At 45.7% G+C, this 17,074-nt stretch overlaps 1 protein-coding gene across 1 annotated transcript in view; it reads right to left on the bottom strand.

Moving 5' to 3' along the window:
- The window catches only part of LOC141051554 (piwi-like protein 1), a 92,289-nt gene extending 77,201 nt beyond the window's left edge, over positions 1–15,088 (bottom strand). The window contains exons 1-3 of the mRNA XM_073548535.1: positions 14,949–15,088; positions 1,392–1,478; positions 304–1,144 (exon numbers count right to left, since the gene is read on the bottom strand). Coding sequence (XP_073404636.1) covers positions 304–1,144; positions 1,392–1,469 — 919 coding nt within the window. The 5' untranslated portion in view covers positions 1,470–1,478; positions 14,949–15,088. The remainder of the gene's footprint in view (positions 1–303; positions 1,145–1,391; positions 1,479–14,948) is intronic.
- Positions 15,089–17,074: the final 1,986 nt, after the last annotated feature.

The following is a 17,074-nucleotide window of genomic DNA, read 5'->3' as shown; positions in this document are numbered from 1 at the left end:
CACAACTGGTCAGTGATATTACCCGTCATCCTGCAGTATATGGCGTCACAGCCACCATCCATGTGATAACTGCAGCCAATCACTGGCCTCAGTAGTGAAGCTTACATGTTCACCACGTAACTGCTGCAGCCAGTGATTGGCTCCATCGGTCCCGTAAATGATGCACAGCATCTCTCCCACTTATCTTTTGTAGGATGTTTATGTTTTGTAACATTTTGCCCTTACACCACATTCCTAAAGTCACAGACAAGCCCCTTTTAAATCAGATTTCACTCTTAACACTGGAACATTAAGGACACTCACCCTCGGCCGATGGTCTCTCTGCTGCTGGTGCACCTCTCTGGCGCCCTCTTCCGACAAGCAAAGGCTCAGGAGCTGGCTGCTGTGGCCTGACTGCTGGCTGGGGTTCTTGGGGCTGCTGTGGTCTGACTGCTGGCTGGAGTTCTTGGGGCTGCTGTGGTCTGACTGCTGGCTGGGGTCCTTGGGGCTGCTTTGGTCTGACTGCTGGCTGGGGTCCTTGGGGCTGCTGTGGTCTGACTGCTGGCTGGGGTCCTTGGGGCTGCTGTGGTCTGACTGCTGGCTGGGGTCCTTGGGGCTGCTGTGGTCTTAGCGCCGGTCGGGGTCCTTGGGGCTGCTGTGGTCTTAGCGCCGGCCATGGGTCTTGGGGCTGCTGTGGTCTGACTGCTGGCCGGGGTTCTTGGGGCTGTGGTGGTCTGACTGCTGACCAGGCGCCTTGGGCCTGCAGTGGTCTGGCTGCTGACCAGGCGCCTTGGGGCTGCGGTGGCCTGGCTGCTGACCAGGCTCCTTGGGGCGGCGGTGGCCTGGCTGATGGCCAGGCGCCTTGGGGCGGCGGTGGCCTGGCTGATGGCCAGGCGCCTTGGGGCGGCGGTGGCCTGACTCCTGGCTGGGGTCCTTGGGGCTGTGGTGGCCTGACTCCTGGCTGGGGTCCTTGGGGCTGTGGTGGCCTGACTCCTGGCTGGGGTCCTTGGGGCTGTGGTGGCCTGACTCCTGGCTGGGGTCCTTGGGGCTGTGGTGGCCTGACTCCTGGCTGGGGTCCTTGGGGCTGTGGTGGCCTGACTCCTGGCTGGGGTCCTTGGGGCTGTGGTGGCCTGACTCCTGGCTGGGGTCCTTGGGGCTGCGGTGCCTGTAAATTCGAGAGTTACCCATTAACATAGTACGGAGAAAAAAAAAAAAAAAGTTGGACCCAGATAACATTCCCATGATTCTGCTGCCTCTGCAGGATTAGAGAGAAGCCTCTACAGCAACGCATTGTGGGAGATGTAGCGCTTCCATCTTTGCAATAGAGTCAAGGGGGCAAAACAGCTGAAGCCCCTCCATTATGAAAAAAACCAGGAGTTACTAAAAGGGTTAACGAGTGTGGGGTACAAAACCTGTCCAGGTGGTATCTGTGGGGCCTGCTCCTGCCCACGAGCTCGGCCGCGGGCTCGGGATCTGGCTCGTCCGGTCATCTTTTACTTCTGCAGAGGAAAAAGATCAATTTCAATATATAAATGAAAAAAAAACACAAAAATGGGAAAAAAAAAAAAAGTTATTCAGTCTGAAAAACTGCTAAGGGGCATCATCTTACTCAAGACATGACTGACTGCCGGCTCACTGAGGGATCACATTATAGCTGCCTATTGGAGGCTATACGGAGGAGATGAGTAATAGGCCTGTCATCTAGTAAGTGATCTCACCCTAGTTGGATTCATAGCTACATTGCTCAGTACTGCGGTATAATTTCCTCCATGCTGCTGCTTTCTAGTATGTGTTTAATCTCACCCCATAGCTGGAATTCCAGCTACATGGCTCTGTACAATGACCTCCATCTTGCATTCTAGTAACCTTTTCAACACACACAGAGCTGGACTTCCAGCTACATTGCTCAGTACTGCTCTATAAAATCTTCTAGGCCAAGATGCTTTCTAGTGTTTGATCCACCTCAGAGTTGGACTCATAGCGGCAATGTTCAGTGCTACTGCTTTCTAGTAACTCATTCAGCTCATAAGGTAAAACAAACAAAGAGAAAGCCTCACCGTGTCCTATATTATGATTCAGTTCATCTTGCAAAGATGTGGGTCTCCAGCCAATGGTCGTGACTTGCGGCTTATTATAGGAATGAAATTTTGGCGAGTCCCAAAAATAGATAAAATCCTCAAAATTTCGAATATTTTAAAAGATCATACAGGTTGGGGAAACATCTCAACGTGTTTCTACAAAAATGTTTGCATGCACCTGAAGAGGAGGCATTTTTATTTCTGATGTTAGTAACATGTTCGCCGTCCTTTTCTTTAATTTACGTATTGTGCGTAGTGTTGAGCGATATCACCCGATACTGAAAAATATCGGATTGGATCGGCCGATCTAAAAAAAAAAAAGAAAATATCGGGTATCGCCGATTCCGATCCCGATCCCAGAAGTCCCATTCAAGTCAATGGAACAGAAATATCGGAATTAAAATACACCCTTTCTTTCCTTGTAGGTTAATTCTACATGAAGAAAAACAACGAATAATAATGTAGAATGTATTGTGAGAGGTGGAGGAGACATTAAAGCCATAGAGGTTTAGCCCAATCAAATGGAATAGCAGGAATAATTTTATTTTAAAGACGTTTGGAGTTACAAAGATAATGACTATGCTAACCTCTTTTACATTTTGTCAGATATGTATGTTTCACTACTTCCATGCTCTTCACCTTTTTTACTTCTCCCACACTTTCTCCTTCATCATCCTCAGCAGCAGCATCTTTTTCATCAACTTCTTCACCTTATTCATCTTCTTCACCTTCTTCCTATTCTTTTTTTTACATTCTTCATATTCTTCTTATTCAACTATTATTCTTCTTCTTCGTCATCATTCTTATTTGTGACAGGCATTCCTGTAGTTGTTATCTATAAAAGTTTGAAGATTACACCTTCCGTTCTGCCTGTCACAAAAGATTTACAACAGGATTTGTCCGCATTCAGTTTGGCCTGCAGCAGCAGGCATTTTCCAGGGGCACCACAAGGAGGAATGGACTCACCCCCATACACTGCTTAGTCTTCTTCTGCTTATAATTTAGATAATATCATTTGCTCTTATTTTTAGTCTTATGCTTAATGTTCTTCTGCTTTTGGTTTTTCTGCTTCTTGGTCTTCTGTCTCTTGTTGTTCTGCATCTTGGTGGTTGTCTTCATGTTCTTTGTCCTCTTGGTCATCTTCTTGGTCTTCTTCTGTGTGGTCTTCAGGGTCGTCGTCTTCAGGGTCATCGTCAGGGAGATCCAGAGTGAGAATCAAAAAACAATTCCACAAGCTTGAACTTGGAAAAGTAGCAGAAGGTACAAGAAGGCTGAGGAACTGCCGAGAACCAGCTGACGGTACTGGAACCCGGATGCGTAGCAGAAGGAACAATAGCAAATGGAACTAGCGAGGACCAGCTGACGGTGCTGGAACCCAGAGGGGCAGCAGAAGGAACAAGAGCCAATGGCACAACTGTGGACCAGCTGACGGTGCTGGAACACGGTTACTAAGCAGGAGGTACCTGTGCTACAAAGCACTACCAAGGACAAGCAGACGTTGCTGGAACTCGGATACCGAGAAGGAGGCACCTAGGCCAAAAGCTCTGCCGAGAACCAGCTGACGGTGCTGGAACCCGGATGGGTAGCAGAAGGTACCCATGAAAAAGACAAACTTGCAAGGCCGCGAGCAGGACGCAGTTACCAAAACCCACAGTCCAACAGGGCGTGCTTGTCCTATTGGCACTACGGAACCAGCCTTTATAACCAGAACCCGCAGCCCACATAGAAAGCACCTAAACTGCAGGCACCATAGACTCGGCTAACCCGACCGCAACACGACAGGACAACGTATTGGTGGCAAAGTGACGTTGACACTACCCGGAAACAGCAGGCGTGCTGGAACCAGGCTGGGCAGGAGGGACTGCCCGTGCCAAAGACACTTCTGAGCAGCAACTGGCGATGTTGGAGCCCAGGATCAATCACAGAGCAGGCTGAGGCCTACTTGGAGCAAGTTTTATATCGGTTGTACACTACTACTGATTGTAACCGTGCTCCACTTAGGCCTCTGGCTCTACTGTCTCTAGTATTTCCCCTGGCCTCCAACCCCGCCAGTTGCTGCTCAGAAGTGGCGTCTGCACAATCCACACTTGTTCCTGTGTTATTGTGGCTCAGTCATGTCAGTTGATCCCCTGATGTGTGTCCGGCAAGGTCTCCTGCTCTGTCCTAGTAGTGTGAATGAGGACAGAGCAGGAGACATTGCTGGACACACATCAGGGGGATCAACTGACGTGACAGCCACAGTAACACAGGAACAAGTGTGGATTGTGCAGACGCCACTTCTGAGCAGCAACTGGCAGGGTTGTAGGCCAGGGGAATAACTAGAGACAGTGGAGCCACAGGCCTAAGTGGAGCACGGTTAAAAATCAGTAGTAGTTTAAATGTGGATGGAGCAGGAGACTTTGCCGTCCACACAGCAGGGGAGCAGCTGGCGTTACTGAACCCCACTAACACAGGAGCTAGTGTTTTTCTCTGTGCAGACGTCACATCTGAGCGACAACTGGCTGTGTTGAAGCCCAGGGATTATAGTTCAGGTGGTAGAAATATGAACACAACAGGAGACCTGGATACTGTTGCCAACCAATTATTTATTCGGGAAGAGGACTGGCAAATTCTGGCGAGATCCAGGCCTTGTTCATTTTCAGAAAAGTCAGCCGGTCAACGTTATCGGAAGATAGTCGCATGCAACGGTCTGTTAGTACACCACCTGCGGCACTAAAGACGCGTTCCGATAATACACTGGCAGCAGAGCAAGCCAGCACCTCCAATGCATACTGGCTAAGCTCTGGCCATGTATCCAGCTTAGAGACCCAAAACTTGAAGGGGGAAGAGCCGTCTGGGAGTACACTGACAGGGCAAGACATGTAGTCTGTCACCATCTGACGGAAACGTTGCCTCCTGCTGATTGGAGCCGTCTGTGATGGTGTAGACAATTGTGGCGGACACGCAAACTTTGCCATATTTGGGCCATAGTGGTCTTGCCTTGTGCTGAGGCACTGCCTCTGCTCCCTCTTTGTGCCGAGTTTCCTCCACTGCCTCGACGCACAGAGGTGCTTTGTAAAGCACTAGCACCACTGCTGTCGGGTGGAATGGAAAACATGATGGACTGCACCAGTGTGTCTTGGTACTCCCGCAGTTTACGCTCCCGGTTCAACGGTGGTATGAGGCTTTGTAAGTTGTCCCGGTAGCGAGGATCTAGGAGGGTGTACACCCAATAATCAGTCGTGTTGAGAATGTGGGCAATGCGGCAGTCGTTTCTCAGGTACTGCAGCATGAAATCAACCATGTGCTGCAGACTCCCAACTGCCCAAGAACCGCTGTCCCCTGCTTGATGCATCATCTTTGCCTGCTCTGCATCACCCCGCCCTCGCCGTACATACTGACTAGAGCATTGTGTACCTCCCTCCTCTGGAGAGATGTCTTCTTCCTCCATCGACTCCTCCTCATAAAGTGTCCCCTGCCTAGGCCTTTGTGAGGAAGCACGTAGCGCAGACTGTCCAGAAGCAGATGGCATTTGGGACTCCTCATCCTCCACCTCTTCCAAAACCTCCTCCCTTAGTGCTTGCAGTGTTTTTTGAAGCAGGTAGATAAGGGGGACAGTCATGCTGACTAGTGCATCATCTGCACTCGCCATCCGCGTGGAATCATCGAAGGCACGCAAAACGAGGCAGATGTCCTTCATAGAGGCCCACTCAGTGGTGCTGAAGTGTGACCGGCGCACAGTGCAACTTGTTTGCGCCTGATGCAGCTGGTACTCCATGACTGCTGCCTGCTGCTCACACAACCGCTCCAACATATGTAACATTGAATTCCACCTGGTGGGTAGGTCACATATGATGCAATGTTCCGGAAGGCGTAATCGGCGCTGCAGAGCAGCAAGGCGCGATCTTGCCGTGCTGGAACGCCGCAAGTGAGCGCACTCTATGCGGACCTTGTGCAGCAGTGCATCAAGATCCGTATAGTCCCTCAGAAAGCTCTGCACGACAAAGTTCAGCACATGTGCCAGACATGGGATGTGAGTGAGGTTGCCTAGGCCAAGAGCTGCCACCAGATTTCAGCCATTGTCCCACACTACCAAGCCCGGCTGGAGATTCGCTGGCAGAAACCACACGTCGCTTTCCTGCTTGATGGCATTCCAGAGCTCCTGCGCTGTGTGACTTCGATTCCCCAAAGAAATTAATTTGAGTACGGCCTGTTGACGTTTGGCCACGGCTGTGCTCATATCGGTCGTAACAGGCTCCTGCTGCGCTGTTTCTGAGGAACTTGAGTAGGAGGAGTCAATGTGTACAGACTGAATTTCTGCAATCCGTGGAGTTGGCAGAACACGTAGAGCGCCACTCTCCAGATCTGTACCCGGCTCCACAACATTGACCCAATGGGCAGTGAGGGAAAGGTATCATCCCTGTCCATGGTTACTGGTCCACACATCGGTGGTCAGGTGGACCTTTCTACTTTAGGCATTTAGTAGCGCATGTTGTATTTTTCCCTCCACATGTTTTTGCAGGCTCGCCTGCTGAAATAAAGCGGCTCGGCACGGTGTATTGTGGGACTGCCAATGCCATCATGTCCCGGAAGGTGTCAGTCTCCACCAGCCTGAATGAGAGCATTTCAAGTGCCAGTAGTTTGGCAATGCCAGCATTCTGAGCCTGTGCTCAGGGATGGTTTGCCGAGTATGGCCACCTTTTATCCCATGACTGTGCTACCGATGGCTGTAGAGTGGCCTGGGAGTGTGAGGAGGACTGGAAACGTGGTTCTGTGGGTGGAAGTTCAGTGGGTCTCCGGACAACAGTGCCAGAGGTTCTTCCTTGGTGATCCTGTGAGGAAGCAGAACCAGCTGTGTGTGAGCTGGAGGAAGAGGCCCCAACACGAGCTGAAGAGGTGGTAGGTGGTGCTGTACGTTGGCCTACGTCTTCAGTGTGTGTGTGTGTGTGTGTGTGACTCCACCTCGTGCTTAGTCCGCACGTTTCCACATATTTGTGGTATTGAGGTTGCTGACATTTTTCCCTCTTGACTTTCCGATGACACAGCTTGCATTTGACAAAGCAAATGTCATCCACAACTGTGTCAAAAAAGGACCACGCACCGCAAGTCTTGAGAGCACCCTTTTTGTCTTTTGAAAGAGGAATGCTCCTACCGGGTGCCGAAGTGGAGACTACAGGCAACCAAGTCTGCCCCCTCCCTCTCCCTCCTGTTTTGGCCGTACGGGGAATCTCTTCCTCAGAGCTGCTCCCACCACCATCCTGTTCCTCACGCCATGATGGGTCAAGGACCTCATCATCTACGCTCCCCTCTTCAAACACCTGCTTCTCCTGGGTTGTCTCGCCAGCACCATACGCACCAGAAAGTGGTAACTGAGTCTCATCATCTGATGCGTACTGAGGTGTGCTGACCATAGGCACTGGCCCACCCGCCTCTTCAGATTCCGAGGGACAAAGAAGTTGTGCATCACTGCATACTCCCTCTTCTTCACATTCTTGAATGCCGCTTGGCTGGCCCCCTCTTTCCAAGCCAACAGATTCAGAGAACAGAAGTAGAGACTGTGATGGCTCCTGTCTAGGGCTCTCTGACTGCCTGGGCGCTTTGGCAGGTGGTGAAGAGACAGATGGTTGCTCTTCGGTGCTCTGGCCCTGAGAGGACGTGGAAGTCATTGAAGTCGATGCGTAGGCTGCCATCCATCCGACAACGGCTTCAGTTTGTTCCTCCCGCAGCAGTGGGGTATGTCGAGGTCCTACAAAGCTGCGCATAAAGGACTGTTGCCTGCTAAAACTGGGGGATGCTGACTCACTGGTGCCCGCAGCAGGCACAGAATCCCCACGTCCTCTCCCTGCTGAAACTCCACGCCCACGTGCCTTACTCCCTGCCTTCTTCATCTTGCTAGACTGATAAAGATAGGCAGAAAAGTACAAAGGGGGGCCTTAATGTGCTTATTCCTGAACAGCTGCTAACATGTATAAGAAACACTAATTTTATGAAGTGTGTGTGTGGACTACACTTTAATAGGAGCTAATGTGGCCTACACAACTGTCAAATGTAGTGTTTGGTGAACTTTATTTTGTTTTTTTGTTTTTTTTAAAAAACTTAAAAGGATGTGACCAAAGATTTGAAAGTGATAGTATCACAAACTTTTTGGAGCTATTACAATGCAGGCAGGTAACCTACAATGCAAAAGATGAGGCTCCAAAAAAATTGGGTAATACTAATCTGGCTGCAGCTGAAGGGCACAAGCCAGAAAAAGGCTTCTCTATCTACTCCTATATAGTGTTTGCAACCAACCAATGTAGGTGGATACGGATGGATGCACACTAATAGGAGAAAAAAAAATGAGCTGCAATTAAAGAAAAATATGTGTGAGGCAGTGACGCATGCTGAGCGGCCTACAACCAGACGTAGCTGCAGGACACACTACTCAGCGTGAGCTGCACTCACACACAGTCAGAGACCTCTCAGACAGCCGTGAACAGTGCAGCTAAGTGGGCACTAGCACTGAAAGGCTGCAGAAAGGCTCCGCTGTCTACTACTAGTGTTTGCAACCAACGTATATGGATACGGATGGAAGCACACTAGATAGAATTTATTAAAAATAAGCAGCTCAAAAAGAAAAATATGTATGAGGCAGCAGTGAGGCACGCTGTGCGGCCTACAACCAGACGTGGCTGCAGGACCCACTCCACAGCGTGAGCTGCACTCACAGCCCTTGCAGACAGCTGTGAACACTGCTGCTAGGCAAAAGAAAGCTACAGTGGTGGTTTATGTAGCCTGGGTAAAACACAATATTTTTTTGAGAATCGCTATTTCTAACTGTCCCTCATAGTCTTCAACAGCAGCCTGTCCCTAACTGAATTCACAGCAGAGTGAACAGAAATGGCAGCGGCTTTTATAGTGCATCATGACATCATTTCAGCAGCCAATCACAGCCATGCCAATAGTTAACATGCCTACATGCCTAACAGGATGTGCCCACACTTCTGAGGATTCCCATTGGCTGAATCAAATTGAGCAGGCTCATAGCAATATGGGAACTTCCGATTCCGGTATTCGATATGAAAAAAGTATCGGAACTAAGTATCGGAATTCCGATACAGGGAATATCGGCCGATACTTGCGATATCGGAATGCTCAACACTAATTGTGTGGCCAATATATTTCATTTTAAATTCTTTGCACAATATGTAATATACAACATGGTTTGTGTTACAATTAATGAATCTTTTGATCTCATTGGCTGCATCAATCTTTTCAGTTTGTAGTGTATATTGAGACAAGGTGCATTTGGGACATGCACATTTAATAAAACCTTTGCAGCTTAGCCAAGTTGTTTTTTTTAATCACTTCTTGGAGGCATGTCTACTGCAACCTCCTGCTCTGTGGCCTCCCCTCTAACACCCCTCCAATCTATTCTAAACTCTGCTGCCCAACTAATCCACCTGTCCCCCCGCTATTCTCCGGCCTCTCCCCTCTGTCAATCCCTGCACTGGCTCCCCATTACCCAAAGACTCCAGTTCAAAACCCTAACCATGACATACAAAGCCATTCACAACCTGTCTCCTCCATACATCTATGACCTCGTCTCCCGGTACTTACCTGCACGAAACCTCCGATCTTCACAAGATCTCTTTCTGTACTCCCCTCTTATCTCCTCTTCCCACAATCGCATACAAGCTTTCTCCCGTACTTCCCCCCCCTACTCTGGAACTCTCTACCACAACGTATCAGACTCTTGCCTACCATGGAAACCTTCAAGAAGAACCTGAAGACCTACCTCTTCCGACAAGCCTACAACCTACAGTAACCACCGATCCACCAAACCGCTGCACAACCAGCTCTGCCCTCACCTACTGTATACTCACCCATCCCTTGTATATTGTGAGCCCTCACGGGCAGGGTCCTCTCTCATCCTGGACCAGTTGTGAATTGTATTGTTTAAGATTACTGCACTTGTATGTATTATGTATACCCCTCCTCACATGTAAAGCGCCATGGAATAAATGGCGCTATAATAATAAAGAATAATAATAATGTATAGACTTGGGGGAAAGAGTAGCACCTATTGATCTCCCTTTTCTCGGCACACATACTAATCCATTTTCCAGGATTTTATATAAGTCCCGATGTTGGAATAATATAGGGACATATCTATGTACAATGTTTTTTATTTCCTGAAATTGGCAACTATATGGGGCACTAAAAATGGTTTTATTTTTCATACTAAATGTTGTTGGTTTCTTATTGTTGTTTATACCATCCTCTCGAGTGTTTCTTACAAGAACTTTTTTCATTGCTGTATCAATTTGTTTTTTCCTACAGTTGTGGCCAAAAGTATTGACACCCCTGCAATTTTGTCAGATACTCAGTTTCTTCCTGAAAATTATTGCAAACACAAATTCTTTATTATCTTCATTTAATTTGTCTTAAATGAAAAAAAACACAAAAAGAATTGTCCTAAAGCCAAATTGGATATAATTCCACACCAAACATAAAAAAGAGGGTGGACAAAAGTATTGGCACTGTTCGAAAAATCATGTGATGCTTCTCTAATTTGTGTAATTAACAGCACCTGTAACTTACCTGTGGCACCGAACAGGTGTTGGCAATAACTAAATCACACTTGCAGCCAGTTGACATGGATTAAAGTTGACTCAACCTCTGTCCTGTGTCCTTGTGTGTACCACATTGAGCATGGAGAAATGAAAGAAGACCAAAGAACTGTCTGAGGACTTGAGAAACCAAATTGTGAGGAAGCATGAGCAATCTCAAGGCTACAAGTCCATCTCCAAAGACCTGAATGTTCCTGTGTCTACCGTGCGCAGTGTCATCAAGAAGTGTAAAGCCCATGGCACTGTGGCTAACCTCCCTAGATGTGGACGGAAAAGAAAAATTGACAAGAGATTTCAACACAAGATTGTGCGGATATTGGATAAAGAACCTCGACTAACATCCAAACAAGTTCAAGCTGCCCTGCAGTCCAAGGGTACAACAGTGTCAACCCGTACTATCCGTCGGCGTCTGAATGAAAAGTGACTGTATGGTAGGAGACCCAGGAAGACCCCACTTCTTACCCCGAGACATAAAAAAGACAGGCTGGAGTTTGCCAAAACTTACCTGAAAAAGCCTAAAATGTTTTGGAAGAATGTTCTCTGGTCAGATGAGACAAGAGTAGAACTTTTTGGGCAAAGGCATCAACATAGAGTTTACAGGAGAAAAAAAGAGGCATTCAAAGAAAAAAACAACACAGTCCCTACAGTCAAACATGGCGGAGGTTCCCTGATGTTTTGGGGTTGCTTTGCTGCCTCTGGCACTGGACTGCTTGACCGCGTGCATGGCATTATGAAGTCTGAAGACTACCAACAAATTTTGCAGCATAATATAGGGCCCAGTGTGAGAAAGCTGGGTCTCCCTCAGAGGTCATGGGTCTTCCAGCAGGACAATGACCCAAAACACACTTCAAAAAGCACTAGAAAATGGTTTGAGAGAAAGCACTGGAGACTTCTAAGGTGGCCAGCAATGAGTCCAGACCTGAATCCCATAGAACACCTGTGGAGAGATCTAAAAATGGCAGCTTGGAGAAGGCACCCTTCACATATCAGGGACCTGGAGCAGTTTGCCAAAGAAGAATGGTCTAAAATTCCAGCAGAGCATTGTAAGAAACTCATTGATGGTTACTGGAAGCGGTTGGTCGCAGTTATTTTGGCTAAAGGTTGTGCAGCCAAGTATTAGGCTGAGGGTGCTAATACTTTTGTCTGGCCCATTTTTGGAGTTTTGTGTGAAATGATCAATGTTTTGCTTTTTTCTTCATTCTCTTTTGTGTTTTTTCATTTAAGACAAATTAAATGAAGATAATAATACCAAAGAATTTGTGTTTGCAATCATTTTCAGGAAGAAACTGAATATTATGTGACAGAATTGCAGGGGTGTCAATACTTTTGGCCACAACTGTATGTCCCCTTTCCATTAGTCTCAATGTCATGATCTCTTGTTCATGGAACAGAGTGATATCAGAGCAGTTTCTATAGATTCTATTTAGTCACCATAAGGGACTGAATTCGCAGTGTGTGCAGGGTGGCAGCTGTCCGCTCTAAGGGTGGGATTCCCACTTAGGCTGTGTACACACGCTGCGGATTCTGCTGCGGTTCCGTAGCGGATTTGGCCGCTGCGGACCCGCAGCAGTTTTAGCTGCGGTGTACAGTACCATTCAAATGAATGGAAAAAAAAAAAAAAAACGTTGTGTAGACGGTGCGGATTTTTCAGCACAGTTTTGAAACCGCAGAAAGAATGGACATGTCAATTCTTTCTGCGGAATCCGCAGCGGTTTCCTATCTCCACCATTGTGGAGATGGTGAAACCGCAGGCTAATCCGCAGGTCTTTTGACCTGCGGATTTATCTGCGGATTTTGCAAAATCCGCAGCGTGTGCACACAGCCTAATAGGTTTTCTATAGTTCCGATATCCGACTTTTTGTTGTTTTACATCTCCCATAAGAAACTGATTTCATCCTGTGGTTCGGTATACCTACATTTACATCATTGGCATGGATATAGGATAAAAAAGTGGGATTCCCTCCACTTGCCCTACCCATATTAGTAACACACCATCCAAATATGTCACATATAGGTCAAGGTCATTTTTGAAGGGATTTTTGTCTGTAAAAGTAATGTTTTCTTCCCACCACGATACAAAAAGTACCGGTAAAGATGGAGAGAAGCAGGAGCCCATTGGGCAACCTTGGATTTGGAAATAATATTCCTCATTGAACATAAAGTTATGCTGTGACAGATATTCAGTGCTGCGGACAATCATTCCCTCCGTGTCATCCGTGTGTCCGCTGTATTTTTATAGGTGATGGAACACAGCAGTTACTGCCAAATTATGTGGGATAGATGAAAACAATCTTAAATTTTCATTCAAGGAAGAAGTGCTCGATATAATGGGGCGCAGGGGTGTAGGAAATTCTAATTTATGGGTTTTCGGAAACCCATGAAATATTGGTGTTATAGGATTATCAGGTATAATATTGCAACTTTTTTTTTTCGATAACACCCCCATTTTCTCTCCATCTTCAACCAATATACTCAGTTTTTCTGCATGATTCTGTCAGGTTAAATTGAATCCTTTTATAGGTTTCATTATCATCCAGGATATCAGAAACACATTTTTCATAAAGTTTCTTATCCATAAGGACAATGCAGCCGGCTTTATCGGAGCTCTTAATCACCAGGTCATCTCTTTGGGATAAGCGGGTGTTTTTTTTTTGTTTTTTTTTCTTCTTCTATGGTTAGATTATTTCTTTTAAGTGATACATTCCGTTTTTTTGTTTTTTTGAGAAAGTTCTATCAAATCTCCTTCAATTAAAGACTGAAAAGTTGATATCCATTTTACCTTGGAATCTTTTGGGTAAAAAGAAGGATTCAAAATACAACAATCATTTGTATCAACATTAAGTGAATCCACTTCACCTGATTCCCCTTCTAAATCCTCCAGAGTAAGCCGCAGACGTTGTGCGTCACACATCAGAAGTTTCACAATTATCACCCTCCTTCTACAATAATTCTCCAGGAACACGGAGATCATTGGAGAAAGGATTTTTTTTTTTTTTTAACTCTTCACAATCCAGCTCGTTTATTCACATCTAAAATAGTTTGAAATAAATCAAAATCCTGATTAGGAACAAAATTCTTCCCTTTATTCAAAACCCTGATCTCATGTTCACAGAGAATTGCAGGAGTAGGAACAATTACACCGGACCACAAATTGGCTATTTTTTCTTGCCCCTCGTATTGGAACTTGGAATTTTTTTCTCCTGTCGTTTTTTTCTCCTCATTGGAGGATTCTGAGTTCTCTGCATTAGTATCTGAAAAACCCTCCTCAGATGAAAAAGTTACATTTCTAGATGGAATTTTATCACCCAGGTTGATTTTTTTCAGGATAGATTGTAAGGCTTAGTGCACACACTGCGGATTGGTCTGCGGAACCACAAGTAAAATGTCCTGCGGTTTATCACCTCTACAATGGAGGAGATGGTAAACCGCAGCAGAATCCGCAGAAAGAAGTGACATGTCATTTCTTTCTGCGGATTCAAAACTGCAGCCTTTCCGCAGTTAAAAATCCACAGCATGTGCACAGAAAATTGTAAATCCCACAGGATAACATGCAACTGTACACTGTCTGCAGATCCGCAGCGGAGCCGCAGCAAAAACTGCAGCGTGTGCACATAACCTAAGGGTGTGTCCACACACTGCGGATTCCGCTGCGGTTCCGCAGTGGATTTGGCCGCTGCGGATCCACAGCAGTTTTTGCTGCAGTGTATAGTACCATTATTCCCTATGGGAATACAAAACCGCAGTGTAGACGGTGCGGAATTTTCCGCGCGGTTTTGAAACCACAGAAAGAATTGACATGTCAATTCTTTCTGCGGATTCTGCTGCAGTTTGCCATCTCCTCCATTGTGGAGATGAAAAACCGCAGAGCAATCTGCAGGTAAAACCAGATTTACCTGCGGATTTTACAAAATCCGCGCGGCCAAATCCACACCCCAATCCGCAGCGTGTGCACGTAGCCTAAATCAGTATTTTGGGGATTTGTGCAAATGAATCCTTTATTCCTCTTCCACTCATAAACTTTATCACGCTTATAGTCCCAAACAGTCTCTTTGGAATTTTTTCTTTTTTTATTGTCATGATGTTATTTTCAATTTTATCCAAATTTTCTTTCATTTTAGAAGGCAACAATTCACACTCCGGGGTTCTATTGAGGATTTGATCTGTGCAATGTCTAAATTAATTAGTCGTAATTTTTTTTTGCTCCTCAAAGATCATCAACTTCATGAGGTCATTTGAGCATTGAGATAAAACGTCATTCCACCGTTTTTAGAAACGTATCAGAGAAGATAGCTATCGGTACCTTTGTCATTCGCAGTCCGCTTGGAATCAGCAGCTTTTCCACCTCCGGGTTCGGGGCATCGCCATCCCACCAGGTTCTCAGCGCTTGATGAGAGATTGTCTCCAGCTGATGCATTAACTCTTTCAGGCTCGGGTCAGCATTCCTTTGGGAATCACCGAATCCCTCTTGTAGTTTCTCCTGCCGTGACTCCATGGAGGAGAAGACAATACTTCTCAGCAGGAAGAGTAGGAATAAGAAAAAGGGAAGGAGCTTGTGACGTCTCATAAATCCAGATTAATTTTTTCAATCCATTGCATATATTATGCTGGTACCCGGGGTAAAAAGAAGTCAACCACAAGGTAAAACAAACAAAAAGAAAGCCTCACCGTGTCCTGTATTAGGATTCAGTCCGTCTTACAATGTTGTGGGTCTCCAGCCAATGGTCGTGACTTGCGCGTTATCATAGGAAAGAAATTTTGGCGAGTCCCAAAAATAGATAAAAATCCTCAAATTTATTTCAAATATTTTAAAAGATCATACAGTTTGGGGAAAATTTAAGCCGATGGGTAGATTTTTTTATCTACAGCCATTATTTCTCAGAACCCCAGGTTATTTAACCCCTTAGTGACAGAGCCAGTATACAGCTTAATGACCAGGCCAATTTTTACAATTCTGACCACTGAGGTTATAACTCTGGAACGCTTCCATGGATCCCGCTGATTCTGAGAATGTTTTTTCATGACATATTGTACTTCATGATAGTGGTAAAATTTCTTCGATATGTCTTCTGTTTATTTATGAAAAAAATGGAAACATGGCAAAAATTTTGAAAATTTTGCAATTTTAAAACTTTTTTATGCCCTTAAATCAGAGAGAGGTGTCACACAAATTTCCCACAGGTCTACTTTACATCAGCACAATTTTGGAAGCAACATTTTTTTGTTAGGAAGTTATAAGGGTTAAAAGTTGACCAGCGATTTCTCATTTTTACAACAAAATTTACAAAACCATTTTTTTAGGGACCACATCATATTTAAAGTCATTTTGAGGGGTGTACATGACAGAAAATACCAGAAAGTGGCACCATTCTAAAAACTAGACCCCTCAAGGTGCTCAAAACCGCATTCAAGAAGTTTATTAACCCTTTATGTGCTTCACAGGAACTAAAGCAATGTGGAAGGAAAAAAATTAACATTTAACTTTTTTTTTTGCAAAAAATTTACTTCAGAACCAATTTTTTTTTATTTTCACAAGTGTTAAAAGAGAAAATGAACCTCAAAATTTGTTGTACAATTTCTCCTGAATACGCCGATACCCTATATGTGGGGGTAAACCACTTTTTCAGCGCACGGCAGATCTCGCAAAGGAAGGAGCGCCGTTTGACTTTTTCAATGCAGAATTGGCTGGAATTGAGATCGGATGCCATGTCGCATTTGCAGAGCCCCTGATGTACCTAAACAGTGGAAACCTCCAACAAGTGACCCCATTTTGGAAACTAGACCCCTTAAGGAACTTATCTAGATGTGTGGTGAGCACTTTAAACCTTCAAGTACTTCACAGAAGTTTATAACGTAGAGCAATGAAAATAAAAAATCATTTTTTTTCCACAAAAATGATCTTTTTGCCCCCAAATTTTTATTTTTACAAGGGTAATAGGAGAAATCATACCCCCACAGTTGTGCGATTTGTCCTGAGTACACTGATACCCCATATGTGGGGGGGGGACCACTGTTTGGGCGCATGGGAGAGCTTGGAAGGGAAGGAGCACCGTTTTGGAATGCAGACTTTGATGGAATGGTCTGCGGTCATGTTGCGTTTGCAGAGCCCCTGATGGGCCTAAACAGTTGAAACCCCCCACAAGTGACCCCATTTTGGAAACTAGACCCCCTAAGGAACTTATCTAGTTGTGTGGTGAGCACTTTGAACACCCAAGTGCTTCACAGAAGATTATAACGCAGTGCCATGAAAATAAAGTCTTTTTTATTTCCACAAAAGTGATTTTTTAGCACCCAATGTTTAGACCCCCAAAGTTGGTAAATAGTGGAAACCCCTCAATTCTTGCTCCAACCCTAACCCCAACACACCCCTAACCCTAATCCCAACCCTAACCCCTAATCCTAACCCTAATCCTAATTCGCCCTAACCCT

This window comes from Dendrobates tinctorius, unplaced genomic scaffold (genome assembly GCF_039654945.1).
Source record: "Dendrobates tinctorius isolate UK_male_01 unplaced genomic scaffold, ASM3965494v1 ptg000157l, whole genome shotgun sequence".
NCBI classification, from domain to species: domain Eukaryota; kingdom Metazoa; phylum Chordata; class Amphibia; order Anura; family Dendrobatidae; genus Dendrobates; species Dendrobates tinctorius.
Note: the sequence above shows the minus strand (reverse complement) of the source record. Positions and strands in the feature narration are given on the sequence as shown.